General features: G+C 53.6%; 1 protein-coding gene across 1 annotated transcript; it reads left to right on the top strand.

Annotated features, from left to right (window-relative positions):
* Nucleotides 1-23,663: 23,663 nt before the first annotated feature.
* On the top strand, nucleotides 23,664-25,199 carry KCNA10 (potassium voltage-gated channel subfamily A member 10). The gene has a single exon (XM_045482426.1). The coding sequence runs from the start codon at nucleotides 23,664-23,666 to the stop codon at nucleotides 25,197-25,199; it is 1,536 nt and encodes a 511-aa protein (XP_045338382.1).
* The last annotated feature ends 2,709 nt before the right edge of the window (nucleotides 25,200-27,908 follow it).

The raw sequence follows: 27,908 nt of genomic DNA, 5'->3' as shown, positions 1-27,908 counted from the left end.
AAATGTATTTTGCGGGGGGAGGGGCATAGAGAAAGGGAGACACAGAATCCGAAGCAGGCTCCAGGCTCTGAGCCGTCAGCACAGAGTCCAATGCGGGGCTCGAACTCATGAACCGCGAGATCCTGACCTGAGTCGAAGTTGGACTCTTAACCAACTGAGCCACCCAGGCACCCTTGTTGCTGCTTTTTCTAAGAATAGCCAGGCTGAAAGGGCCTTGGCCTATGCACCATGGACTGCATAACCCAGAGAGACTGGGAGTGCTAAGATTGTCCCAAAATGCAGAGAATTTGGATCCAGCCTCTCAAGTTGCACTTTCAGGAGCTTCCTTCTAGACCATCCTGTTGTATTGACATAATTCAAACTCAAGGAGCACCCTCAGGTGACAGGGACTTGTTACCTCTCCTGGGATCCCACCAACTCTTTGGACATTTCCTGAAACTCATTTTCATTTATTCAGCAAAAACTGATTAGAAGCTTACTGTTTTCCAAATGCCATGCTAGTTGGAAGTGATGCAAAGATGAACTAGATATTGTCCTTGGACATAGGAAGAGGGGGCATAATTACAACATGACCAGTGCTATCTCCAGGAACGTGCCTGGTTCCATAGGAACACAGGGGAGGGAGCACCTGAGTGACCATGTATGAACAGGAGAAAGCTCTGAAAAGAAGGAGATGCCATAGCCGGGTCTTGAAGGAGCCAAGAGTTTTCCAAGTGCATGAGATCCCAGGGAATGGGTCAAGGGAACCATCCCAGATGAAGGGGACAGTATGGGCAGAGTCCAGGGACATGTCATCCTGGCAGTGTTGAAGGACCTAGAGAGGAGGGTTGGGAAGCTGACTGACTTGGGACTGGTCTTATGTGCTGATTAGCTGGGTTGGGTTTGACTACAAGTGACAAAAACAAAAGTGACTTAACCAAGATAAAATATTATTTCTCTCTAGAATAAACACCAGCTTTGTGATCCAGAACTGGATTGGATTCTGCTGTCAGAAAGCCAGTCTCCTTCTATCTTGTGGCTTCCCTGTGCATGGACTTGACCTCAGGAACAAGAAAAGACATCTTATTCCAGCTGGCAGAGATTAAAAAGTAGACAAAAAAGAGAGCAGAGAGTGAGTGCTGACTCTTAAAACAGGGTGCCCAGCAAGCTTCCTCCCGCCTCAGTTACTCCTGCCTCGGTCACTTGACAGCACCCAGTGGTGAGGGCGGTTGGAAAATGTGGTCTTTGTTCTTGCCACCTCCTACCTAGTCAAAAATGATGGGGTTAAGCAAGAAGGGAGAACCAATATTCAGGGACAACAAGCCACATACGCCATAAAAGGAGTTTCGATTTTGTACCGTAGCAGATGGTGAGTCATTGAAGAATTTTGAGGAGGGGAGTGACAGATGTGATTTGCATACTGGAACAATCACTGAGGATGCTGTGTGGAGAAAAGACTGCAGGAAAAGCCAGAGGAGCCTGTGCAAAGGCCCCGTCAAAGCATCCGTGGCCAGCAGAGAAGGGAAAGGTGGGGCAGAGATGAAAGCTATAAAGAACAGGGCCTGGGAGGGAATCAAGAATGACCACAAGTCTCTAACTTAAGTCAATATCAATGCTCAATAACTATTTGTTAAATAGTTAAGTAAAAAAAAATAAATGAAGAGCGTTTGTGAGGGATTAAATAATAACATTTGCAGAGTGTTTCAGTGTGGAACACGTAGTAAGCGCTCAGAAAGTAGATGTTAAATCTCTGATCTCAGAGAAAACCCTAGGTTGACAGCCTTTCTTAATGGGCAGGACCACCTGTCATTTAGCAGGGTCCCCACTCCCCTACTCTCTTACTCAACACTCCGGCTTGAGTGGGGAAATCAGCGTCCTGGCCCAGTGCTTGCTCACAAAACAAAGGTAAAGAGGGTGACCCAAATGGATCTGGGTTCTTCAGTCCATTCACAGAGACCTTGGGGGGGGCCCACCCTGAATGGGAAAACCGTTCTAATTTGAAGTAAGTGGAGTGGGAAACACCAGGCCAGGGGGATGGTTTCCTGAGCCAAGGGGTGGGCAGGTTGGTACAGGACTGGCATCACTTGCTCACAGAACGCGGGCTGGGGGTACTTCTCCAACCCTTACCCCAGCCAAGTCAGCCACATTCAGAAGAGGAATGTTAAGAAACGACTCAACTGGTTGAGAACATGGTAGTTGTTTTCTTTATGCTCTTCTATTTTTTTCACAATTTTTCTATTGTATGTATTGCTTTTTAATTAAAAAATAAATAAATAAAATTTTAAACACACACACATCCCAGCCCCAAATCCTGGCCAACTATAGCTCTGATGAAAGGTGGGACCCCCCCCCCCCCCAGTTCTGCTCCAAAAAGCGGCTTACAGATTCTTGCCAACCAACCGGGAAGAAGACAAGCCCCTCCCCCCTACCAAACCTCTCTGCCACGAGCTAACAGGCCTTGCCATTGGCCTGCGGATGCTCCCTTCATCCCATTGGTCCGTCCTAGGCCCTGCCCCGCCCCCGGGCTCCAAGACTCTGTTAATTCCATCAAACATTTTTCAGGTGCCTCCTGTGTGCCAGGAGCCTAGGATACAAAGATGACTAAGCCTTGGCCCGCAGCCTGGAGGCGCTCACACGGAGAGACCTATTAGGACGGGCCTGCTCTGGCGGTAGGAACCTGGCTGGAGCTGAATGTTCGCACTCCTTTGGCAGATGGAGGTGGAGGGGTCTGGGCCAGAAGGCAGTGCCTGCGGGGACAGAGCTGAGAAGGGAGCTCGGATTTTATATTACCACCCCCACCTCCTGGGAGAAGCCAAATTGGAGACAAACAGAGTCCTGGACCTACCCTGGGGACAGAGACCCAAAATACTGTGTCTGTGTAAAGCACCCTCCCCTTTCCACCTTAGATTTGGGGGCCGGAGGAGCGGAGGCCGCAGCTGGCCTCTAACCTTTGCTCACTGCTTCATTGTCAGAAGAGGGGTCTGCGAAGTACGGGACTGAAGGCTGCCCTACAAGACACGAGTTGGACACTCTGAGCATTTTTCCGTAGTGCCGCCCCCCCAGGACACTGATGAGCACGTACCCCCCACAGTCACACCTCCCCATCTTACCCCTTCCTCAGAGCTGGGCCTCCTCCCTCTCCACCCTGTCACTCTTGAAAGGTTGCCAGTTGGTCAGTGGGTTGTTTTGTGAGGGTCAGGGGGGAAAGCGAGGCCCGTGGAGGGGACTGAGCTCCCATCTGCCTCCGGCAGACAAGAAACTGAGCCACTCAGAACCTGAACCAATGTGTTTTTTTCCAACCCAGTTTGATTAAAGTCAGTATCACCTGAAACCCGAGACTAATGTCTGTCCACAAGGACTCACAGGTGGCCCTCTCCGCCAGGGCACTCTCCCTTCCTGCGGCCCCTTGGAACCAACCTCAAAAGGCAGGAGGCACCATTACCATGGGGGCCAGGAGCCAGGCCCTCGCTGAGCCAGACCAAAACGCCACTCTGGAAAGTCTCAGGGCATCAATATTTCATGCCGCTGGAGCTGTCTTTGTTTTTATGCAAATCGCTCAAGCTGCCAGATGGGCAAGGGCTGGCAGCGTCATCCATCACCAGGCTGTTCCCTCCTTGCAGCCTCGCCTGCTGCCAGGGCCCTGCAGGCTGGCCTCAGCTGCGGCCTGTCCTCTCGCTCCGTCTGCACAGCAGGCCAAAGCCCTGTCCCGAATGCTGGGGGATGCAGGTCACCGCGCGGGGGGGATTCACAGATGCAAGGCCCTCATGATGAGACAGAGGCGGCTTGTCACTTCAGTACAATGTCACGTAGCTTTTATTTTAACACTCAAAGAAGCTGTAAGGAAGGCACGGTTTTCCCTTATTATTATCCTCCGTTTGCAGAGGGAAAACTGAGGCCTTCAGAGGCTAAAGGAATTGCCCAAGGCCGCCAAGCAAGTTGAGCAGCTGAGCTGGTCCAGGCTGCCTTCCAGTTGTCTAGATGCACCTCTAATCCGATGCCATCGTGAGCCGTGGTCCTGAGGCTCTGCCCTTCCTGGCCTGGCCTGCTCCTGATCTGCATGATGCCCAGCGTTTATAGTCTCCCTTCCCGCAGTGAGGCCACCCAACCCTACCAGCCACCTCAGGCCACAACGAACCCTTGCCAGGTTCCCAGGGCCTAAGCGCATATCCAAGAACTCAGCCAGCGACCCCTTCTTCCAGTACGGGGCTCTGCCTTGCTCTTGCCAGTTTGTGGCCCCCTGAATCGGGAACAAGAGATTCTTCAATGCTGACCCCTGCCTGTGGCTCCGCCTCTGCCAGGATCCCATGGGGTCTCTGGGCCCTGCCCTGTGGTGATACTAGCCACCTTTGCCCAGCTTCCCACACCAACTTAGACGGAGTTGCATACCCTTCGGCTTCTTCAGCATGACATCCTTCCTGAAACCACTCCCAGCCTAGCCCATCCCAGTTGGTGGGTTCGGTCCCACAGCCTGACCCAGTCTGCTCCATCTGCCCCAGTGTCCCTGACCAAGCAGGGACAAGGCCCCAGTCACAGCTCTCAGCCATGCCTGATCCATCCCACACTTCCAGGGTTCCAGGACAATAACAGGGATCTGAATGACACAGTGCACGACCCTCCAAGCACGCAGCCCTAGATCCTGGGGGGTGAGGAGGATGGGGTGCAGAACCTGCAGGGATTGGTCGGCTCACTGTGGTGTCATTGAGTGGTGCCAGCTCAGCCAAAGGGGAAGTCAGGAGACCTATGAGTATGTCAGTGGAGGACCTGGGGCAAGTCACAGCCCTCTGCATCTATGTCTGTATAATTCGGGTTAGGATCAGTGATTTCCAAGTCCCCTTCTGAGTCTCTGCATCTAGGAGCCAAGGATCACTATTCCTTTTTTTTTATTTATTTAAAAAAATTTTTTTGTTAACACTTATTTATTATTGAGAGGGAGAGAGAGTCAGGGCACGAGCAGGGGAGGGGCAGAGAAGGGGAAGGCACAGACTCCGAAGCAAGCTCCAGGCTCTGAGCTGTCAGCACAGAGTCTGACGCGGGGCTTGAACTCACAACCTGTGAGATCGTGACCTGAGCTGAAGTCAGACATTAACCAACTGAGCCACCCAGGCACCCCCAGGGGTCACTATTCCCAATCACTTTCTTCCCCTTTTTACCTCTCCCCTGGAACAGGGTCAGAGTGAGCCAGTAAATGGCTACAGTCAGGGTTGCGGTGGGCCAGTGACCCTTGCACAAGCCCAGAAGTGTCATGCAGAGTCTGGACGTCACCTCTATAGCAGTAGACGGGCTTCTTGCATTGACAAGAGGCTGGAGCAGACCACTCCTGAAACCTCCCAATTGCAAAATTCCAAGTCTCAGGTCCCGCACCTCATAGAAGGAGTAGGAGCAAAATCCCACGGGCTAGGTCCTGACACTACATCATTTCATGTCACCCTTGCATCATAACAGACAGCAAGGTGGACAGCAAACTCCCTTCTGCGGGTGAAGGACTGAGACCCAGAAAGGTTAAAACATGTGCCAAGGCCACACCACTAGAATTTGAGCCCAGGTCTGTCTGAGTCCAGAGCAGCTCTCCACTACACAATGTGGTATCGAAAGGACCCTGATGTCATGTAGGCAGGACATTCCCAAGTTTGGAGTTTGCCAGGTAAACTGGGCTTTCACGCTTGTCAGTGCCTTCCCTCGCATCTGCTATCTCGTACATCCCGGGAATGCCCTTCTCCACATCCCTCTGATCCACGAGCCAAACCTCTTCCCTGCTTCGGGAGATCCCATCTATCCTACGAGACTCAGTTCAGGCTGCTCCGAAGAAACGAGATCTTCCCCTCCTCCCTTGGCTTCTCTCCCTCCTCCACCCTAACCTAAGTGTTCCCCCCTCTGTGATCTGGTTGCAAATACTTCCATTATTTTCCCAGGCAGCAGGCTCCGAGCTGGGTGCTGTGCATGCAATATTCATCCTGGCCCGTTGGCCTTCTGTAAGGAGTTTCTTGAGATTTCCATGGACCCACACCTTGTTGCTCTTTGCCTCCCGCCCCCACTACATCTCTGTCTCCACCACTGAGCACAGCGCCAGGCATACCTTAGGCGCTGAGCAACCACATGCTTATGCGAAGAGAGCCTACTTGCACCCGCTAATGTCTTCAGGTGCTGGGAGATGGAGTGGGTCTGGACCACAGAAATGTGAGCCTGAGCCATTCAGACCAGATGGTAGTTTGTTCCCTGACCTGCAGAAAGCAGCTTCCATTCACTTCCACCCTCGACTCACTCACCCCCTGCCTCCAGGCCACCTGTCTCCACTTGTCCCAGGATATACAGTTGGGATGAGGGAGGCTCCCCCAAGGTGTGCACAGCCCTGCTCATCCTTTGGTCCCAGTTTCTGTGCGGGAGTTTAGGTCAGAAGGGTGAGCCCAGGCCGAAGTCTGAGAGGTCCCGTGACCTGATAGGGGAGTTCATTTTTCATGGCTCAACGTCCGATTGGTCAGATAGAGGCCCTGGGCCTCAGGCCCTGCTCCCGGCTGCTGCTGGTAATAGAGCCAGAGGTCAGAGTGGAGCGCAATGAGATCGGATTCTCAGGCAAGGGCCAAATTGGACTGTGTCACTGGCCTGCACGCTGGGGAGAGGGGGGGCAAAGGACATATCCAGGAGGGGGACCAGGGCCACCAGGCAGGTCAGACCCCAACTGGGCAGCATCGGAAAGTGACGACATTAGCCAGTGGGCATCAGACTGTGTTCTGAGGAGCCGAAGAGGCTCCAGGAACAGGGAATTAAGGGCCCGGCAGGTAAGGCTCAGGATCCCCACCCCACCCCAGCTCCCGGAGAACAGCTTCTATCTGTTTTACATATTGCACTTTCAGGCAAACTTCCCTTTGAAGAAAGAAAGGGTTGTATGGGGTGCCTAGGTGGCTCAGTCAGTTAAGCGTCCGACTTCCGCTCAGGTCACGATCTCACGGTTCGTGGGTTCGAGCCCTGCATCGGGCTCTGCACTGACAGCTTGGAACCTGGAGCCTGCTTTGGATTCCATGTCTCCCCCTCTCTCTGCCCCTCCCCCACTTGTGCTCTGTCTCTCTCTGTCTCTCAAAAATAAATAAAATGTAAAAAAATATATATTTTTTAATAATAGAAAAAAAAGAAAGAAAAGGTGGTAGTAATAATGAGGAGGAGGGGCAGGGGAGAGCTCACCCTACCGTGGATTGTAAATATCCTGGGTCTTGGACCTCCGCTCCTTCCTCCTTCCTGTCACCTGACCTCAGGGTGGGCAGGAAGAAACCCCCTGCAGGTACCCTAGGTGATAAACAGTGCACACCGCCGCTCTACAGCCTGTGTGGCCTGCGTAGACGCTGCCTCACTCGGCCGCCACTCTTCTTGAGCACCCCATGCTCCAGTCACCAGAGAGCCACTCGGCTAGGCCTTCACACCATCGTACTCAAAGGTCCCCTCTCTGTGCCTTCTCCCCCTCCTGTCTTTTTCCCAGCCTGGAGCACTGTCCCTTAAGCTCCGGCGGCACCTCCTCCAGGGAGCTCTCAACAGACTTCCTTCGGCAGAGGTGGTCCCACCCAGAGCCCCATGCCCGCCTGCCCCCTGGCGCATGGCACCTACCTTTGGCGCACAGATTCAGCCTGGCTTCACATTTCATCTCTGCCATCACAGGAGCTGCAAGATCTTGAACAAGCAAACTTCCCTGTGACTCAGTTTCCCCAAACTTGAGATAATTATGGTACCTACTACTATCGCTGGGGGAGGGGGCATCGTATGAAATACTCTACCTAACTCAGGGCACAGGGCAGATGCTCGATAGATGCGGCTGCTGTAAATACCCTCGTGGTTCAGTGAATTCTTGCAACCAGTTCCAAGCTCTGATTCCTGTACCTTTGGCCCCCTGTGACTTTTGCACATACAGCTCAAACACCTTTGAGCTTCTCAGTGGACTCTTTTCGACAAAAATGACAGGTTCCCGGGCCAGTGAGAGCAGAGACGACAAGCAATGTCAGGAAGAGAAAGAAACGAGAAAAGTGAATTTTGTATGGTTTTAGAACGATCAGGAGAGTCTTATTGTTTCTACCCTTGGAAAGCCCTGCTTCTCACCCAGGATTTATGGCTTTGTATTCTTTTTTTAATTTTTTTTAATGTTTTTTAATGTTTATTTATTTTTGAGACAGAGAGAGACAGAGCATGAATGGGGGAGGGTCAGAGGGAGGGAGACACAGAATCTGAAACAGGCTCCAGGCTCTGAGCTGTCAGCACAGAGCCCGATGCGGGGCTCAAACTCACAGACCGCGAGATCATGACCTGAGCCGAAGTCAGACGCTTAACAGACTGAGCCACCCAGGCGCCCCTCTTTTTTTAATTTTTTAATGTTTATTTACCTTTGAGAGAGAAGGACAGACAGAGTACAAGCAGGGGAGGGGCAGAGAGAGAGGCAGACACAGAATCCAAAGCAGGCTCCAGGCTCTGAGATGTTAGCATAGAGCCCGACGCAGAGGTCGAACTCACAAACCGTGAGATCATGACCTGAGCCGAAGTCGGACGCTTAACCAACTGAGCCACCCAGGCATCCCTATGGCATTGTATTCTTTAGCCATGACCCCCATCACCCCATCTTGCCTACAGGCTGCCTAGCAGCAGGGTGGGATGAGGGGGAGCGGTCTTCTCTGAAGAGCACCCCAAGCAGACATCGCCCACAGACGGCAGAATGTGGGGCTGCAGGGGTTGGGGAGACCATCACAGACTCACACTCGACCTGGGCCTGCCTCTCAGGACCCCTTCCAGTCCCCTGCTCTGCAGATTACCCCCCTCATGCTTCGGGTCTCAGCCCATAGGAATCAGGCCCTTGAAGCTGGTTAGGCCCTCCACGACCCCGGAGCTTGCCTGAAGAGTGGCACCATCCACTGGTGGAGAACTTATTGCTGGCATCCTGTTGGGCTGCCCCCTTGGACGTGGAAACCTTGAAGCGTGTTCACATTTGTTCCCTCTATAACCCAAGCCCCCAGCACTGTTCCTGTGCCCAGTAACAGGCTGTTGGATAAATGGACAATGTAACCAACTGATAAGTCACTGGTGGTGCTGAGAAGCCAGTGGATCTCCATCTCCTTGCCTCTTAGACTATGATTCTGGTCTGGAAGCCACTTCTCAGAGCCCTCGGCATAAGGGGGGCCGAGCCACAGCCAGGCTAAGCCCAGCTACCCAGAGGGAAGGGGGGCACCCTAGTACCGCAGGGCGCAAACTCAGAGCTGGCTGGGAAAAGGGAAGGGGTTACTTGGCACCAAGTGGAACTGTATGCACAGTGTGGCAGGTAGTCTGGGTCAGAGTGACAGGGAGAGTTTGCTCTCTGTGTTCAGCCACAGCCCAGTGCCCACCACTCACTCAACTGCCTTTAGCATCTCCCCCAGACCCATATACCCCCTTGGTGCCCCGGAGGCTGAACCAGGCCCCTTTTCTGGCCAGGATGGCAGCCTGGAGGTCAAAGCTGATGAGGAGCTGTGAACCCCCGGTAGTGACATTATAAAGGACCATATCCTGCTGGCTCAAAGGAAAACAATTTTTAGCTGTGATCACTTACGAAGCATCTCCTCTCTCACCAACCTCTTCTGTGTGTCTTCAGGGTACCTGGCCTTGTCCACTTGCTCTCTCTTTGAGGAAAAAAAAAAAAAAATGTTTTCGCAGAACCCAGGAGCATGCTGGAGAGATTCTGGAAGGCTCAGCCAATCGGGATTGCTTGCAGATGCCAGGCATTTAACTCTATCAGACTGGTACGGACCATGCCACTCCCACGTTACCCAAAGGAAACAAAAGTGTAAGTCTGTACAATGATGAGGGCATAAATGTTCATGACAGCTTGATTTGTAACAACCCCCAACTGGGAACAACTCAAGTGTCCATCAACAAATGAAGAGATAAACAATTTGCATTACAGCCCCACAATGGAATACTACACAGCACTACAGAGGGAATGAGCTATTGATACATGCAACAACACAGATGAATCTTAAAATAATTCTGCTGAGTGAAAAGAGCTAGACAGAAAAAAGGGTACATATTGTATGACTCCATTTAAGTAACACTAGAAAATAAAACTGATCTACAGTGACAGGAAACAGATCCGTAGTTCAGTGGGAGCCGGGATGAGGGGAAGGAGAGGGGAATTGCAAAGGAAATCAAAGAAACTTTTGGGGGTGGTGGAGATGTTCACCCTCCTGGTCGTTTGTGATGGTTTCATGCGTATACACTTACGTCAAGACATATCAGATTATATGCTTTCAGTGTGTGCAGTTTATTGTATGCCAATTATCTAAAAAAAAAGCTATTTTTAACCTTTTTTAATTTTAAGTTTATTTACTTATTTTTAGAGAGAGAGAGAGAGCAAGTGGGGTAGGGAGCAGAGAGAGGGGGGAGAGAGAGAATCCCAAGCAGGTTCCAGACTGTCAGCCCAGAGCCCAATGTGGGTCTCAAACTCACAAACCATGAGATCGTGACCAGAGCCGAAATCGAGTCATACACTCCACTGACTGAGCCACCCAGGCGCCCCTAAATAAAACTATTTTTAAAAACCAGGGAGGAGGTGGCAAATTGCAAGATTCTGTCAGAGACACAGCCTCAGCCACACCTGTGGACCCCGCTCTCTGTCCCAGCCTTTGGCTCGGCGCCAGGCACGTGGGGCACAACCAAAGCTGGTGTCCTCAACATGAATGAATAATTGTTGGCCCGTCTGACTCATCTGGCCCAGGAGAAACCTCTCGCCCCCCGTCCTGGCTCAGTCACATGGGCTGAGATACTTGACCACACTCAACAGCTTTCAGATGATAGATCTGATCGATATTAACTACCCAAGCAGAACCATGAGCAGTTCATCTCAGCCCACTCCCTGTTCCTCCCTCCACCTCCTGCTCCCAGCCCTAGAGTGGGCTTACTCCCCATGGGGTGGTGCAGAACCCCAGTACCGATCCGTGAGAGAATGGGGTGACCCGAAGCAGTCCTGGGCACAGCTCGCCGCCCTCTGGGAGGCAAGATAAATGCCAGGCATCCTGCGTCCCTTACCCTCTGGGACCCTAGCCTTTTATCCACTCCTCCCAAGACAAAGCCAACTGAGCAAGCCTGAAGGGGAAGCTGAACCCTGAAGGAAGAGAAGGGCTGAGGGAGCAGGGAGGACATCGCTGACAGGGAACAGACAGGGCATCCTTTATTGATGGGCTCATTAGCTATTGATGAGAACGGCCTTTGTGTTGGCCCTGTTGCCTGGCCCAGGGAGCCGAGCTGTGGTGGGGCCAGGGCATTCAAGCCGGGCCACAAACACTTCCTGAGCCGGAACTCAGACCCTGACTCAAGGAACTGGTAGGTCACCAGGCTCTCTGGGGTATCTCTGGCTCCTCTCCAAGATGGAGACCCGCAAAGCACTGGGCTGCTCTGTACGTAGGAAAATGAGCCAGCCCCTCCATGAGGAGCACAAAAGATCTGTTATCCCAAAACGTCCCCAAACACCCACAGTAGAGCCTCTTGTGGAGTGAAGACACACTGTGCATCCATGGATCCCTGAAAGCCAAAGCCACAATTTCCATAGGCAATTTCACCATGGCAGACATTGATCTGTTTTGTACGAATACAGTTAAATCTTACAGCAGCACTGTGATGGATGTACTATTCTTCTCATCCCCATTTTATAGATGAGGAAATGGAGGCTCCGGGAGGTTAGGTCATTTGCCCAAGGTCACACAGCTAGTAGCTGAGCCTGGGTTTGGACCCAGGCAATCAGCTCCAGAGCCTGTGTGCAAAACCATTGTGTGCTATTCCTTCAGAGAGATTAAGGGATGTGCTCAAGGTGACCAGCTAGTGAATGTAGAACTCAACACCAAGGCTTCTAACACCAACTCAGTCTCAGTCCACCTCTCTGCCTCTCCGTCTTGCTGTTACCCAAAGAAAGCCCCAAAGGAGGCAAGGGCAGGGAGCTGGGGAAACTCCCTCTTCCCTTCCACGGCCCTGCCAGGGTGAGGGATCCTCTCTCCTCCAGGCCAGAGCTCTCTCAGGGAGACTGATGGGATTCTAGTTGGAGAAAGGACCCTTCCCCAGCTAGTAAGGTCAAGGTTCTTCTAGCCCCCAGATCCAACGGGACTGAAGCAAGCCCCCAGCTGTACGCCCTGGCCCTTCTCACAGGTACATGGGGGGAAAATCTCACATAAGAACCTGTCCTAAGAACCTCAATGCCAGGAGTCACTAAGGACCCCAGCGAAACTGTGCCTGACTTGATCACCCATTTATGGGCAAAGTATCCTACAAGCTTAGGGTAACAATGGGAAGACACGTGCCACCTGCAGCCACCCTCTGTGCCTACATGTTATCACTGGCTTTACAGAAATGCCCCAAGCCAGCAACTAACTCGGCCTCCAGGTCAGTATCTGATCTGTGCCCCATTGGCCATGAAGGTGGAGGGTCATCCCTTCTGGGTTCACTTTGCCCAGGTCGCCACTGGTGCCCTGCACCTTCACCCTGCCCACTGACCCTGACCAGATCCTCTCTCTCAAGCTTCCTCCAGAGAAAGAGCAACGGCGATCCTGTTTCACAGAAGGATAGGATTTCTGCATCCCGGGCATCAATCGGGCAGGCTCTTTCCTGCCAGTCCTCCTGTCTGCCTTGAGACCAGTAGATGCCCTCGGCCATGGAGAGCTGACCTAGTCGGAGTGCCCAAGGCTCACACAAGCCAAACAAGACTTTCTCCGTTGTTCCTGCTGGTGAGTTCTTGGCCATATTTCTCCCTCTTACCCACACTTCAATCTCTGCAACTGATCTTAACCACCATATCAAGGGGCCCCAGGCTTCCTTCTCCTAGAGTTCCAGAAGCATTCTGGGGAAATTCAATTGCATGCATGGCAGCCAGCATGAGCTACCCAGATTGGCTTAATTCCCAGCATGCTCTCAGGGAGACACATTATTCTTCTGGTCTACATTCCTAGCTCAATTCACTTGGGCCTTCCAAGAATGCCAATTTCAGCCCCCCACCGAAGCTTAGGACTTCTCTTTGTACCAGAAGGCATAGCTGTCCCCGGATCTCCACCCATCATGCCCCCTTCTGCTCCAGAAATTCTAGAGCCTTCTTGAGGCTTAAGGAGGCCCCAGAGCCTCACTGCTCAATGCTCCTCTTTAGTCAGGAGAATAGACAATGGCCTCTATGGTATTTTGTCAGGCACGCAGGCAGCTTCCATAGCTCACCCCATCCCATGGAGGCAGATGCCTGCAATTCCACCATAAGCACTCTATTTCATTAGCTCATGCTTTTGTGTATCAATCAATGAATATTCAACAAATATTTACAGAGTTTCTTCTATGTGCAGGGCAACCTACTAGGTATTGGGGTGATACAAGGATATCAGTTCTTCCCCTAAATCTCTCAGTAAGCACTGTTATTACCCCTGCTTTACAAACCTGGGAACTGAGGCACAGAGAGGTTGAAAAACTTGCCCAAGGTGACACAGCTTACTCTATCCTAGAACATAGCTATGGGAGGTGGTCCCAAGAAAATCACACAAGATTGGGGATGCTTGCAAAAAGGAGAGGCTGGCATTTGACATTTTGTTGTTCACTGTCCACACTGAGCCAGAGGACCTGTTCGCCCCCACCACCACCCCGGGCCTCCTCGGCAGGGAGAGGAAGTCAAGGGAGAAGGTGTGGTGGCTGACTGTCAGCTGGAATGGGGCTGTGTTGCTCCTACGTCCCTGTCCCCTGAAGGATACCAGATGTATCACAGACCCCTGAATTGGCTGCAGACACTAGATGAGGCTGGGGTCCCCCCACAGCATGGGAGAAAAAAAAAGGTACACGCAGGATTGCATGCCAGGTGGGGCGGAGGCGGGGAGTTTGAGGCAGATGTGAAGGAATCCACTGGAGGCCTGATACAGGGGTGACTGGATCCACCCGGCTGTGAGAAGGAGCACTCTAGTAACCACGGGAGGTCGGGGGAGGGGGGGCAGACAGGAAGTGCGGGGGAAGCAGCCATCCAGGCAAGAGGTGAGGCCTCAACAGGCTGGCAGCAGGAGAGGAGGCAGCACGGGGGCAGGAAGGTGAGACCTCAGGGCTGCAGATCGCCAAGATGTGGAAACTCGTGGGATGGGAAGGCTGGGGAGAAGAAGGCCATTGTCTGAACGGGGAGCCAGGCTAGAGCACACACTGGGGAAGGAGAAGACAGTGTGAGCTCAGACAATCACAGGGACACCAAAGGAAGGCCCCACTGATGCTCTCTAAACCAGGCCAAGGCAAGGCGCTATTCCCAACGCAGCCAGGTCCAGGCTCCCAAACAGCACATAACCAACCTTTATGTGGCACTCACCGCGTGTCTGGTGCTGTCCTCAGGGTCGGACATACGTTCACTCCCGTAACCATCTTGACAGCCCTATGATGTAGCTATAGGTAGCTTCCCCATTTTGTAGATGAAGAAACTGAGTCCGCGCTTGTAAGCATGATGCTAAACCGCCTTCGGGGAGGTGACGTGAGGGTGCGGGCAGGGGATGAGGCAGGTTTAGGTGAATTCAGCAACGACGAGCCGCGGCACTTTATTGAGAAAATCGAGGAAGATGAGGGAATGAATCCCTCGCCTTGAGGGACGCCGTCCTGTGGCGTAGGGCGAGTTTTACGCCTAGAATCACACCAAGGAGGCTGGAGTCCCTGCAATGCCACTTGCTACCTTACTTCTCTGGCCCTCAGTTTCCTCATCTGTAAAATGGAGACACTAATAGAGTCCCGCCCTTCTCCTGGGTCTGTTGTGAAGGTCAAATGGAAACATGAATGTGAAAATACTTTAGAAGCCGTGGAGCTGTACAAAGGGGAGGTGCCACGCAAGACTTGGGGCGTGGCGTGGTCCTAAAAACTCTCCCTCAGGTGGACAGCCCTGGCCCCGGCCTGGGAGTCTCCATCCTGCGTGTCTTCAGGAGCGTTCTGACATCGAGTATCTCCCCCCACGCTTCACATGCATTCATTCAACACAAGCCCCTGCCCTTGTGGTTGTCGCAAGAGGCAACGAGGTGGGTGGGCGGGGCAGAGGCTCTTAACGCCCATTTTAAAAATAATGGAAAACTACTGAGGAAGCTAAAGTGACTCCCCCAAAGGTGCACGGCTGATGAGAGGTAAGGCAGACTCGAACCAGCTCTACTCTGCCAAGCCTGCTCCTTTAGCTACCAAACTGGCCTCATGGAAATTGGCGGCCCAAGGGCAAGGCTGGCGGTAGAGGGATATACAGAAATGTTCCCTATTTCACATTTTTATCTAAAACCATCCCTTCTTAGGTTCCTGGGAATGCCTAAAAACAAAATCCACCTTTTTTTTTGGGGGGGGGGGTGGTGTTCCAGTTTACCAGCATGTTATTCTTTATCTGGCCTTCCCCACCCACCCGCCGCAGTTGAGCTCTGCGGGGCCTCCCTCCAAGCCCCTACAACATGCGGCAGAGTGATGGGCTGGGACGGGCACGTATCTGAGGACAGGACATCACGGTGTGAGTGTGTGGAGAGTGTGTGGCCTCAGTCTCGACTCTCTGTAGTGTTACTTCCTGGCTACTCACCTCCCCAAGGACCTGCGGACCCCCAGGACTCTGGACAGAGCCAGCCCAACGCCATGATGCGCCTGTCATTCCCCCAAACCCAAAGGGTGCACTCCCTTTGGAGTGCACTCCACCAGAAGCAGCATCACAGAGCCCCCCCTCCGGCAACACCATGCATAGGCAGAAACGTCTGGAAGGCTCCCAGGCCCATAACTTCTGGGCCGTCTCTCCTGGTACCTGAAAACCGCACCTGTTAGCATCAGCAACAGATGCCTCCTTCTCTCCGGGGCAAACAGGAAGGCAATGTGGGGCCCCTGGTGGTACCTCAAATCAAGGGCTCAGGGAGTCTTGCCTCCCAGCTGACTTCCAGAGCAAAAGTATTTCCCCCCATGTTGGAGCAGGAGCTGATGATTAATAATGGTTCGATTGTAAGCCCTTATATTCCTGTTGGAATGAATGATCCTGTGATCATTCTTTTCAGCATTGCCACTTCTGAGGTTTTAAATGAAAGAGCTGCTGCCCATATCATTCTGCCTCTTTAGGAAGACAGCCCTGTCTTTGAGCAGTCCCCGCAGGGAGAGAGACAGACTGCCCACGCTGTGCCCACCCCGCTCTAACAGGGAAGAGCTCTGTGTGACCGGCTTCCCGAGCCCCCTCCAGCCCTCCTTGTCGTCCTTCAGTTGCTCCAAGAAACAGAACATCCTCCTGTTGCAAGGGGCAGCCAGACTCGATGGGAGAGAGGGTGTCAGAGGGCGCCTGGAACAGAAACATCTGTGGATGTAGGTGGTTTCTGGGGCTTCAAGTTCGTGCATAGGACCTGCTCATGTCTTTGTGTATTTGCGCATGAGTAGACATCCATTTATGTGTTTGGGTGTCTGGGCAATTTTATGCGTAGCAAGTATGTGTCCGTGGCCGGCTCTGCGTAGCCGTGCATGTGTGGCCATGTGTATATCCGTGCGTGTGTGTGTGTGTGTGTGCGTGTGTGTGTGTGTATGTGTGTGTGTCCCAGGCACAGTCCCTGGCGGTGTGAGCATAGGCCACGCATGGCAGTGTGTGTGCTATTGTGGGGCTATCAGACAGAGGGAAGCGTGTTGGTTTTGGAACTAGAAAACTTAAGTCTGAGTCACAATTTAGTGGCCAGAGGACCTTGGTGCAGTCATACACCTTTCTAGACCTCGGGTCCATTTGCTAAGTGGAGATAATAATCCCTACCTGCACTGTGAGGCTGAAATCCTGTGTGGACACACTTGGCTAGTAGGTGACTGGAGGGGACGGGAGGAAGCAGCTTCCCCACAGGCACAGGGGCTGAGAGTGTGGGCCACATAAGTCATGCCCGGCCTCTGCCTGCCCCCAGGCCTCCCCCTCCCTGACCAGCACGCCCGCCCCAGCAGGCTCGGCCTGAGCCTCTGGAAGGTCCCAGTTGCCTCACCAGTAGGGGTATGACATTGACGTTGCACCAGTGCCAGAAGAGGGAAAGGGAAAACGGCCATCCCACCCCCATCCCTGACCGGTGGCCCCGCTGCCACCAGCTACCGGCATTCACTGAGCACCCGTTACACGCTGCATGCTTTCAGTGTGGTGCCGCTTCCCCTCTACACACTTACGAGGCAGGTACCACTTGTCCCGCCACCACCAGGGGCCCCACATTGCCTTCCTGTTTGCCCCGGAGAGAAGGAGGCATCTGTTGCTGATGCTAACAGGTGCGGTTTTCAGGTACCAGGAGAGACGGCCCAAGTGGCAAGGCCACTTGTCCCGCTCACACAGACAGGAAGTGACCGACTCAGGATTGACAGTTGGCTCTCCCGTCTGTCCCAGAGCCTGGGCTCTTCTTTAGGATGGAAAGCTTGCCTCAGGCTCACTGGGAGGCTGACTCCCTGTGGCCCCCACCCCCAGCCTGCTGACCGTCTTCGCTTTCCCGGGTTCACGTGTCCTGGCAGGACACCACTCCTAGCATCAAGTTCTACCCCTCTGATGCCTCTGAGACTTCCATCTCTACCCTCTGCCTTCCACTCAGGAAGGCTGGGAGGCCCGGGTCCTGGCATGCCTCCCCACAAGGACAGGAGGACCGGGGTGGGCGGCGGAGCCACCATCATCTGCCTAAGACTCCATCTGACCATTTCCCCGGGGGGAGAAACCAAGGCTCTTAAAGGGCGGGCAACATAATCCTTACCACTGGTGAGGTGGAGACGACCACAACCAAACTTCGTGGGCCCCTGACTGAGGCTGGCCCAATGGTTCAGGGGGAGCGGGAGACATGGGGGGCAGACCGCGGGCGGGGCGAGAGCCACCCTGAGGGACAATCGGCGAGACCTAGGCTGTTCAGTGAAGTGGGGAAGGGAGGGGCACTGTGGAGATTTACACGGAGGGACCAGGGACTTCTTCCAGCAGGACAACGACGCCCTCTTCTGACCAGCCGAGAGCAGCGCTCAGGCCGGCCTTTTCCATGTCCCCTCGTTCACTCAGCAGCAGGCAGTGGGAGCCCCTGTGCCAGGCCCACCTGCCTGCCTCCTCATCCCCCCACCCCGTGCTGCCACCCCTGTGACATCTGAGCTCAACTACGCACCTCCACGTTCCCTGTCCTCTGGGCCCTGTGTTGCAGTGCACACGCCCGTCTTCATGTGATGACTTCTTTCAGCCATGCTCTGACTCAGACAGGCCACCACCTCACCTGAGTGTGTAGGAGGTGCTGGGGTTGCTAAGCGACCAAGGGCGACGGATGGGGAAAGGCCATGGGAGGAGCTCAGGACAGGACTGCTCTCATCATTCTGTGACCTTGAGGAGCCCACAACCCGGCACCCCCACAGATGCCTTTGGAACATCTGGGAGAGGCGCAGGGCTCGGCCCCCACGAGGCCCTGCCTGCAGGAAGTGCCCAGTCTGGTCAGGAGAGAGCCCATCAGCGCCACAAAGCTGCATCGCAGCCCGAGTACAAACAGGAGGTGCTCTGAGCGCAGAGAGGCAGCGGGGGTCACTGTGGTCTACACCAGGTGGCCAGGGAGGCTTTCCAGAAAAGACAGCGCAAAATGATAGTGGCTTCCACCTAGGAACGTGGTGGTATTCACAACACACGTTATCTCCTGCTCCCCCCAAGAACCAGGGGGCAGGGGGGATGATTAGATCCACGCCAAGAGGAAGAAAGTGGGATTCACAGAGGCAGCGGCTTACCCAAGGCTGCATACCTGGCGAGTGCAGAGCTGAGACTCACACGCAGGCCCGTCTGGCTCTGGGGGAAGGGGACCAAGCAAAGGTCAGAAGACAGGCACTGGTCCCACCTGCCCCCATGTGCAAAGATACTGAGGGACCCAAAGATGATAAAGCTCGTGGATCAAATAATGCTGTGCCAAAACCTTGTCCAGGGACTTTGGAGGACAAGAGGACAGTCACCTGGCCCCCTTAGGGAAAGTTCCACCTTCAGGTGAAGGTAGAAGTGACTCACACAGGTGGCAGGACCAGAGCTGAGAGTGGCCTGCAGGGAGGAAGCACAATTTGTCCAGGGGGGGGGGGGGGTGCAGCGCAGAGAGGGAAGGAGCTGCTCTAACCAGATGCACGGTCGGTCTCAGCACTGGGCCAGGCAAAAACAGAGATGGTGAGTGGAGGCAGACACCGTAGAAGACTCTTGAATACAACAATCACTTCAGCTGTGGGTGAGACCTCAAGCCCGAGTTCTGGTCATTCTATCGAGGCCTTAGAATGCTGGACAGATGAACAGATGTGAGGCTCAGGGACAGCCATCAAGAACCCCACAAGACCCTGCCCAGCCCCCAAATCCCCTGCCCCTCAGCTCCACCCTCACCCCACCCAGAAGGTCTGTCTCCCCCCCCCCCACCCCCCACTGCCGCCGGGGTCCTGTGTAGGGTGGAGGAGGGGGGCCCGGGGGCAGAACCAGCTCCCATCTTGGCTTGCATGAAACGGTCATTGCACAGCCCAACTGAAAGCAGAGAAACCTCAGCAGAGAAGCGGCTGGCCCCCAGTGCGGCTTCTCTTCCACCACCAAACGGGCAGAATGCCCAGCACAAAGCAGAGGGGAGTCGGCCTGCTGGGGCCAGGGGCTGCCTTGATGCTGTGCACACTTCTGAGAGAGGGTGGCCTCCCGACTGTCTGCCCTGCAGGGGTGCAGCCTGCCAGGTGGCCCCTGAGAGCCACACTCTGCCCTGCCTCTCGGGTGCATTCACTCTTTCCAAACGATTTGCACAGCCCTCCCAGCATGAGTAGGCATGGTCTGGCACTGTGGTCAGCACTACGTAAGAGTAACCCGCTCCTTCCACATGACCCGTGCAGTTCTACAAAGCATCCCTACACCTCCTTTGATCCTTACAAAAACCTGGAACAATCACTGGCATTTTTATTTCCTGAGGTTTGGGGTTTATGGTTTTGGGGTTTTTTTTTTTTTTTTTAGTTGTTTGCCTTTTTTTAAACATATGTATTGAGATGATGCATGCTAGATTAAAGTGTGCAACTTGATGGGTTTGGCCATATGTATACACCTGTGAAACCATCGCCACAGTCAAGATAAACACCACTATCGCCTCTAAAAGAGTTTCCTTGGCCCCTTGGCAATCCTTCCTTTTCCCTCCCTGTCCCCAGGCCCAGGCAACTGCTGATCTGCTTTCTGACATTCTAGTTTAGTTAGCAGTTTCTAGAATTTTGTATAAATGGAGTTATTCTATATGTACCTTTTTGAAATCTGGCTTCCTTGACTCAGCGTATTTTCCTATCACTGATGGAAAAATGGAGCCTTGATGAGGAAACATAAGTAGTCAGCAATCATAAAGCAGTGGAGGTACGGCAGGTGTCCTGGCTCTGAGCCTGATATGCTGTCTCCAACACTTGGTTCGCTCATCACTCACTCATTCATTCACCAAAGGTTAACTGGGCGCTGGGGTGGGCTAAGCCCTGGGCTAGGTGTTGGAACCATAATGGTGCAGGAAGCAGACACAGTCCCTACCCTCATGGGATTGCACTTCATTCATTCGTTTGTTCATTCATTCATTCATCCATTCATCGGCTTAACTGCACATCCACAGAAAACTCTGAACCTGGCCCTGCCCCACCACTTCCCTCACCACCCTGATGCTTGTTACCCGTCTTCCTATCGGCCACTTTGAGCTAGACAGTGGGGCGATGCAGACAGAGATCATCAGAGGGGAGTTCTGTCCTCCAGGATCATGTAGAGCAGAAGGAAAAACTCTTAGGTACTATCCTGCACTCGGAAAGCTCACACGAGAGCTTCAGAGCTAAGGTTGACCCTGCAGAAGGTAGCACTCCCAGTACAAAGGTGAGTGATCCAGGCAGGGAGGCCAGGAGCTCAGGGGGAGGGGGAGGGCTCTCCGAGCTGGCCTGTCCAGAGCAGGCCCTCAGACAGGGTGGGACCTGAGCAGTCCCCAATGAGCAGGGAGGAAAAGGACAGGCAGGGGAAGGGGGGCGGGGTGTGCCAGGCAGGAGCAAAACAGGGACAAAGACAGAGGTAGGGCGGGGCAGAGATGATCAGGAAGACAGTGAGCTGAGAATTCCTCCTGGGTCAGTGTGAGGCCACAGAAACAACTTCTGCCTGCAAGTGCGTTACATTGTGTCTCTGTGTGGAATAGGAGCAGAGGGGAAGGGAAATGGGGGAGGATAATTAGTTACAATTTTGTAAGAATTTACAATTTACAAAGTGCTCTTGCTGTTGTTCTCTTATTTAGCCCTCAGTATGAGCTTTGAGGTGGGAGTTACCCTTATTTTTCCCATTTTACGGATCAGAAAACTGAGGTGCATAAAGATCCAGCGATTTGCTCAAAAATAAACAACCCCTAAGTGATGGGGCAGAGAGTCAAGCCAGGACTCCTGTCCCCAGACCAGTTCTCTTTTCCCCGTGTCTATAATTGTCAACATTTACTCATCTAAATGGGGCCCACGGGCCACTGTATGACACGCTTCTGTAGACCACAGAATACATTGTTTGAACTTGACCTTGTCCTCCCACCTGCCACACCCCCGACCCTCTTCAGCTGCCTTCCCGTCTGCCATTATGAGCTGGGAATGAAGAGACCAGGAGGGAGAAGACAAATGGCCTGGCTTCCAGGAGAGGAAGTTAATTATTTGGCCAAGGAAGCTCTCCCTAATCCCCACATGCCTTCTGCCTCTGGCCTCCAGAGAAGGTTCCTAATAAGGGCCCACCCAAGCCACTCAGAAGTGGTTCCCAAGCCCTTGCCCCAGGGGCCTTGGATGGCACCCCTTCCTCTCAGCCTGGAGAAAGTGCTTATCTCCTTCACACCAAGAAGGAGATAAGCAGGATCCCCCCTCTCCGGGGCCAGGACCCCAAAGGAGAAAAGAAACAGCTCTGATGTCACCAGATGGCACAGAGCTGGAGCCTGGGCCCCAGGTCTACCTAGCCGAGTGGCCCAGGACAAGCCCCCTAACTTATCACATGGGTCACAGTGAAGGAACATTTCTCCAGGGCTTACTGTGCACAGAGCCAGGACGCTAGTTCACATCAACTGGGTCCCGGCTCAGAGCTCCTAACCACTGCTCCATCCTGCCTTGAATCACCCTACCGGTCACCGAGGGCCAACACCTGTCACCAAGGGCCAGCGTCTGACATGCTTGGTGGTGGGCATATCCTCTCCCACTCCACTGCCGACGAAGCAGCAGCTCAGTGAAGTCAGACAGCCTGCAAAGGCCACACACTCCTAAGAAGCAGGGCAGGGGCTCCACTAGGCCTGACCATCCAGATCTGAGCTCCGCACCCGAACTGAGAAAAGAGTGCACGGGACTGATGGGGCTCAGAGCGCCCCCCACTTCCATGGCCCCGGCCCGCAGCTCCCCACAAGGCCTCAGCTTCCACACAGGGGTCCCCTGATCTAGCAGGAAAGGCCCTGGACCAGGAGGCAGGCTCAGCTTGAGGATCTGTACCCCTAGCATGATATTGGGAAGGCCACTTGGTCCCTGTGACTCGGTTTTCCCGTCTGTAAAAGGGAAATAACGTTTTCCAAACTCACACAATTATTGCCGTTTAGTGAGACAAGCAAATGAGGAATTATTTTTGAAAAGACTATAACACTCTATACTTCAAGGTATCCTTAGATATGAAACTCCAAGGTTCTGACCACCATGAATTTTACCTCTCTCCCACCTGCATCCCCCAGCCTTCTAGGCCTTAGTGTCCTTGAGTTGAAACCGAAGCCTGAGTGGACCCGAGGAAGAAAACTCAGTCTGTGTTTGTAGATACCCAAGCCCACTGGGCAAACTCTCCTTAACCCTGTCCCCAATGAGCTCTCTCTCTCTCTCACACACACACACACACACACACACGCACGCACGCACACGCGCAAACACACCTACTTCCCACCTGCCTAAAATGATCTTTCCAAGTGAAATCATTCCCCATAAACATCTTAAACGTATGCCAAAAAAAAAAAAAAAAAATACCAATGGCTGTCAGCTTTTAAAGTTCCTACAGTGTGAAGAAGTTGGCAAAAATAATAGCTATAATTTAATGCTCTTTCCACCAGATAGAGCATTTTACATATGCCATCTCATTTAGTGTAGCCTCCAAACAGCCCTGGCAGTTGTAGAGGAGGGGCTCGGGCCCAGATTACAGAGGAGGGTCTCGGGCCCAGACAGCTTGCACGCACTGCTGCAGAGGGTCCGTCTGCTGCCCACCCGCTTCCGTCCTCTCGTTCTCCCTTCCCAGCAGAATCAGCTGGGCTCTTGTACCCCACTCGCCCCAGCGCTTGGCCCAGGAGGGAGCAGTAGAGCTAAGGGGGAACGTGGAAAGCGTGAGAGAAAGAAGCTGGCTGAGGTGGCATGGAAAAGCGTTGGGGGAACTGGCGGACGTCATCCAAATGCAAAATGACCTACTCGGTTATTAAGAAGCATTGACTTCCTCTTTCATTATGGCCTCTGTCTGCCGTCCTGTACAGAGACCCTCCTTGGCTGGAGGAAGTGTTTCCCTCTCGGCCAGGCTCCTTTGCAATTGCGTCTAGTGGTTCGTGTGTGCAAGCTCGGGGGGTGTGAGTGGCTTTCGAGAGAAGAACAGTGCCCCAGCAGCCACGAGGTTCCTTCCCAGGCTAAAAATGTCATTACTAACCCATGGGTAGGCCATGATCCTGTTTCCTGCATAATGACCTTCTTCCTCTCCACAGCTCGCGGCACGCAGGGAACACTGAGGGTCTTCATGCTACTTTCCTGACTCCCCTAGGATGGATGTGTGTGGCTGGAAAGAAATGGAGGTTGCTCTGGTCAATTTTGATAACGCAGACGAAATCCAGGAAGAGCCAGGCTACGCCACAGACTTTGACCCCACCAGCCCAAAAGGCCGGCCAGGGAGCAGCCCCTTCTCCAACTGGAGGATCCTCATCGGTGACAGCACCAACCATGAGACGGCCTTCTCCAAGCTCGCAGGCGGCTATGTCGATTCCCCAGGGCCTGAGCCAGTGGTCTTGAACGAAGGAAACCAACGGGTGATCATCAACATTGCTGGGCTGAGGTTCGAGACCCAGCTCAGAACCCTCAGTCAGTTCCCAGACACCCTCCTGGGAGACCGGGACAAAAGGATGCAGTTCTTTGACTCCATGAGAAACGAGTATTTCTTTGACAGGAACAGGCCCAGTTTTGATGGCATCCTGTATTATTACCAATCAGGTGGGAAAATCCGGCGCCCCGCCAACGTCCCCATCGACGTCTTTGCCGATGAGATCTCCTTCTATGAGCTGGGTAACGAGGCCATGGACCAGTTCCGGGAGGATGAAGGCTTCATCAAAGACCCTGAAACACTGCTCCCCACCGATGACTTCCACCGGCAGTTCTGGCTTCTCTTCGAGTACCCTGAGAGCTCCAGCGCTGCCCGGGGGGTGGCCGTGGTCTCTGTGCTGGTTGTGGTCATCTCCATCACCATCTTCTGCCTGGAAACGTTGCCAGAGTTCCGGGAGGAGAGGGAGCTGAAGGTGGTGAGAGACCCCAGCCTCAACGCGAGCAAGGCGATCCTCGCCCACACCATGTTCACCGACCCTTTCTTCATGGTAGAGTCCACCTGCATCGTGTGGTTCACCTTTGAACTGGTGCTCCGGTTCGTGGTCTGCCCCAGCAAGACCGACTTCTTCAGGAACATCATGAACATCATCGATATCATCTCCATCATCCCCTACTTTGCAACCCTCATCACGGAGCTGGTCCAGGAGACAGAGCCCAGCACCCAGCAGAACATGTCCCTGGCCATCCTGAGGATCATCCGGCTGGTGCGCGTCTTCCGCATCTTCAAGCTCTCCAGGCACTCCAAGGGGCTGCAGATCCTGGGCCAGACGCTGAAGGCTTCCATGCGGGAGCTGGGCTTGCTCATCTTTTTCCTCTTCATCGGGGTCATCCTTTTCTCCAGCGCGGTCTACTTTGCCGAGGTGGATGAGCCAGAGTCCCATTTCTCCAGCATTCCTGATGGCTTCTGGTGGGCAGTGGTCACCATGACAACTGTGGGCTATGGTGACATGTGCCCAACCACCCCCGGGGGAAAGATTGTGGGCACTCTGTGCGCCATCGCTGGGGTCCTCACCATTGCCCTCCCTGTGCCTGTCATTGTCTCCAACTTTAACTACTTCTACCATCGGGAGACTGAGAATGAGGAGAAGCAGAACATCCCTGGTGAAATCGACAAAATCCTCAACAGTGCGGGCTCAAGAATGGGCAGCACAGACTCTCTTAGTAAGACCAATGGTGGCTGCTCCACGGAGAGGTCCAGGAAGTGACTTGTCCAGGGCCCCTTGGCTCCCTGAGTCTCCCTGTGTCTCTTTGTCTCTCTCTCCCCACCCTCACAGTCTCTCTCTCTCCTCCCTGCCTCTTGCTCTCCGTTTTTCCAAAGACCAAAGTTCATCCTTTGGGAACAGCAGGCCATCTCTGACCACAAGCTGTTTGAATCAACCCATACTTCCGCTATATTTTCTAAGCTGTTTCTTCTCAACCAACTGTCGGAAGATTTCATTCTCCTTTTCCGTGAGGGATGGTTCTGGTCCCTGCTGCTCACCTGTGGTCCCCAAGACCGGCAGTATTGGCATCACCTGGGAGCAAGGAAATGCAGAATCGAAGCCCACCTCGGACCTACTGAGTCAGAATTCTCCTTGTAATAAGATCCCGAGTGATTCATTTCCACATTAAAGGTGAAGAAGCCCTGGCTTTGGTCTTCCCAAGAGGAGGCATATTAAAAGGCCGGGGACTGCTGGGAGCCGTGAGTACGCACTCGGGTTGTTTAATAATAATATCTTACACTTGTGTCACGTTGCCTAAATTTTCCAAAGCTCTTTCACCAACACTATCTCACTGCATCTCAAAATAACCGGGAGAGCAGATTGGATCATCATTCCCATGTTGCAGGTGAACAAACCCAGGGACAGCGACTTACCCAGAAACGGTGACACGGCCGGTGCTGGAACCCACACCTACCTTCTCGTCCAGTGCTCGTTCTGCTTGTGGAGGCAATGGAACCGGGGAGAGAGAAGGGAGAGGGATGTGAGGGCTCTGTCTTTGAGAGGACCCAGCAGACCTCGGGGCAGGAACACTCTTTCCCAGAGACTCCAGCATCTCCCTGCAGCCTGGGAAGGCGGCGTCTGCCTGAGCTCCTGCTCCCCAGTGCCTTCCCTGGGCGGCAAGCAAGCAGAAACACTCCCATCTCTGTGAATTTGCACACAGGCTGGCGATCCTGAGCGTGGGAAGGGTGTGCACCAGGGCCTCAGAGTGCTGCTCCAGGAAAATGAACCTGTCCACCTGCCTCGGGGTTCAGCTGCCACTGAGTCATGAGGAACTGGCCAGAAACCTGGGGGACAGCCGGGGTGGGAGCAGCAGAGCCCTAAGACGTGTGCCCAGATCCCAGGCCTCCCCAAGGAGGGCGGTGGTGGCGGCAGGCTCACCTGAGGAACTCTCGGGAGGGGATCCTTGCTCCGCCCACCAAGTTCCCAGGACGAGAGAGCGGAGCCGGTTTCCCCCAAAAGGCGGAGAAGGAAGTCTTTACCCTGCCTCCCCCAATTCATCCTCTCAAGTCAGGAGGCCTGGGCCTTCTTTGGGCTCAAAACCCGAGTCTGGCCAGACCTCAAAGCTGAGTGAGCATCGGAACTCCGGGCCTCTGGGCCGCAGGTCACCCAACCCAAACCCCACGACCCACAACACACAATCCTGGAACACACCCGGCTCACGCAACCCTGCAAGACACAATGCTGTAGCCACAGATACTACCATCCAGCTTCCGCTCTTTGACAGCCTGACAAAAAGGCACCGGTGTGAGAGAAAGCTGCTTCTCCTCTTTCTCGTTGTCCTTAGTCTATGCCCTAAGAAGGTGGACTTAGTCATCGTTAAGGTCCCTTCCTGCTCCAAAAACCCCAGTCTCCATCAGGCCCGAGCTATGACTTAACACTGAGTTATGTGAAGCCTGGGCTTTAGACAAGACATTACTACCCTGAGACCTGGGCAAGCAGGCCTGCTCTCCCAGACCTGAGCTCAGGGCCCTTGGCTTTGGGGTGCCTTTCTCACAATTTTCTAAATTCCTCTGTAATTGCTGTCCTTCAGGGCACTCTCCAATTCCCTAGCCACCCCTCACTCCCAAGCATGTGGGGTTGACCAGATGTCCCGAGGCACTCCTGGATTCAAACACGTGGGATCAAGTTGAAGGCCTGTGCTAGGCTCCAGTTCCAGGACGGTGGCCTGATGAGCGGATTTTTCCCACTGGCTCTTGTGGCATTTCTTTTACAAGATCACACAAGGTGCCAGAAAGGCGATTTGGAGCGATGCCAATTCTCACCTACACAGAGTCCTTGCAAAAATTATTTCTCCGAGATCCCAAGGGTCCTCAAGGTGGTCTTGACCAAAGAGTCCACATGCCTTCATTCTTTCTTCGGGGAGCCACATCATCACAATTCTTTACACTGAAACCTCTCCCCACAGACAGATGAGACCCTTTGTCCCTCACGTCAGCCATCTGACGTAAACATTATTCCCCCCATTTCGTCAGGTGAGGAAACGGGTTCAGAGAGTTTCAGGGGCACACAGCCAGGAAGCGGTAGAAAGGGCTTTAAATCTAGGTGTTTTCATGCCAAAATGTATCCCACCCTGCCGCCTGCCCAGAGCACGCTCAACGAGAACAGCTTCCTCGGGAGAAGGGACACTGGGGCTGTGGTCACACAGATGGGCTCAGCACATTTCTGGGAGCAGGGAGGCTAGTTTTCCTGAGGCCCAGCTTTCTTATTCTCTGACTTTGTATTCAGAGCCACATGCTGGCCTTACACCTCCCTGTGCTGCAAACAGTGTGAAATAAAAAGACCCCAGGGCAGGGGGGCCAGTACCCCCCCCCCAGACCAAGATAGAGTCCCAGAGCCTGCAGCCTTAGCCCTTCTCTTCCCAGCATCCTGCCAGAAAGGGTGTAGACCAGCAGGGCAGAAGGGAACCAGTCTGTTCCTTTAGGCAGTGCAGTT

This window comes from Leopardus geoffroyi, chromosome C1 (assembly GCF_018350155.1).
Source record: "Leopardus geoffroyi isolate Oge1 chromosome C1, O.geoffroyi_Oge1_pat1.0, whole genome shotgun sequence".
Taxonomy (NCBI): Eukaryota; Metazoa; Chordata; class Mammalia; order Carnivora; family Felidae; genus Leopardus; species Leopardus geoffroyi.
Note: the sequence above shows the minus strand (reverse complement) of the source record. Positions and strands in the feature narration are given on the sequence as shown.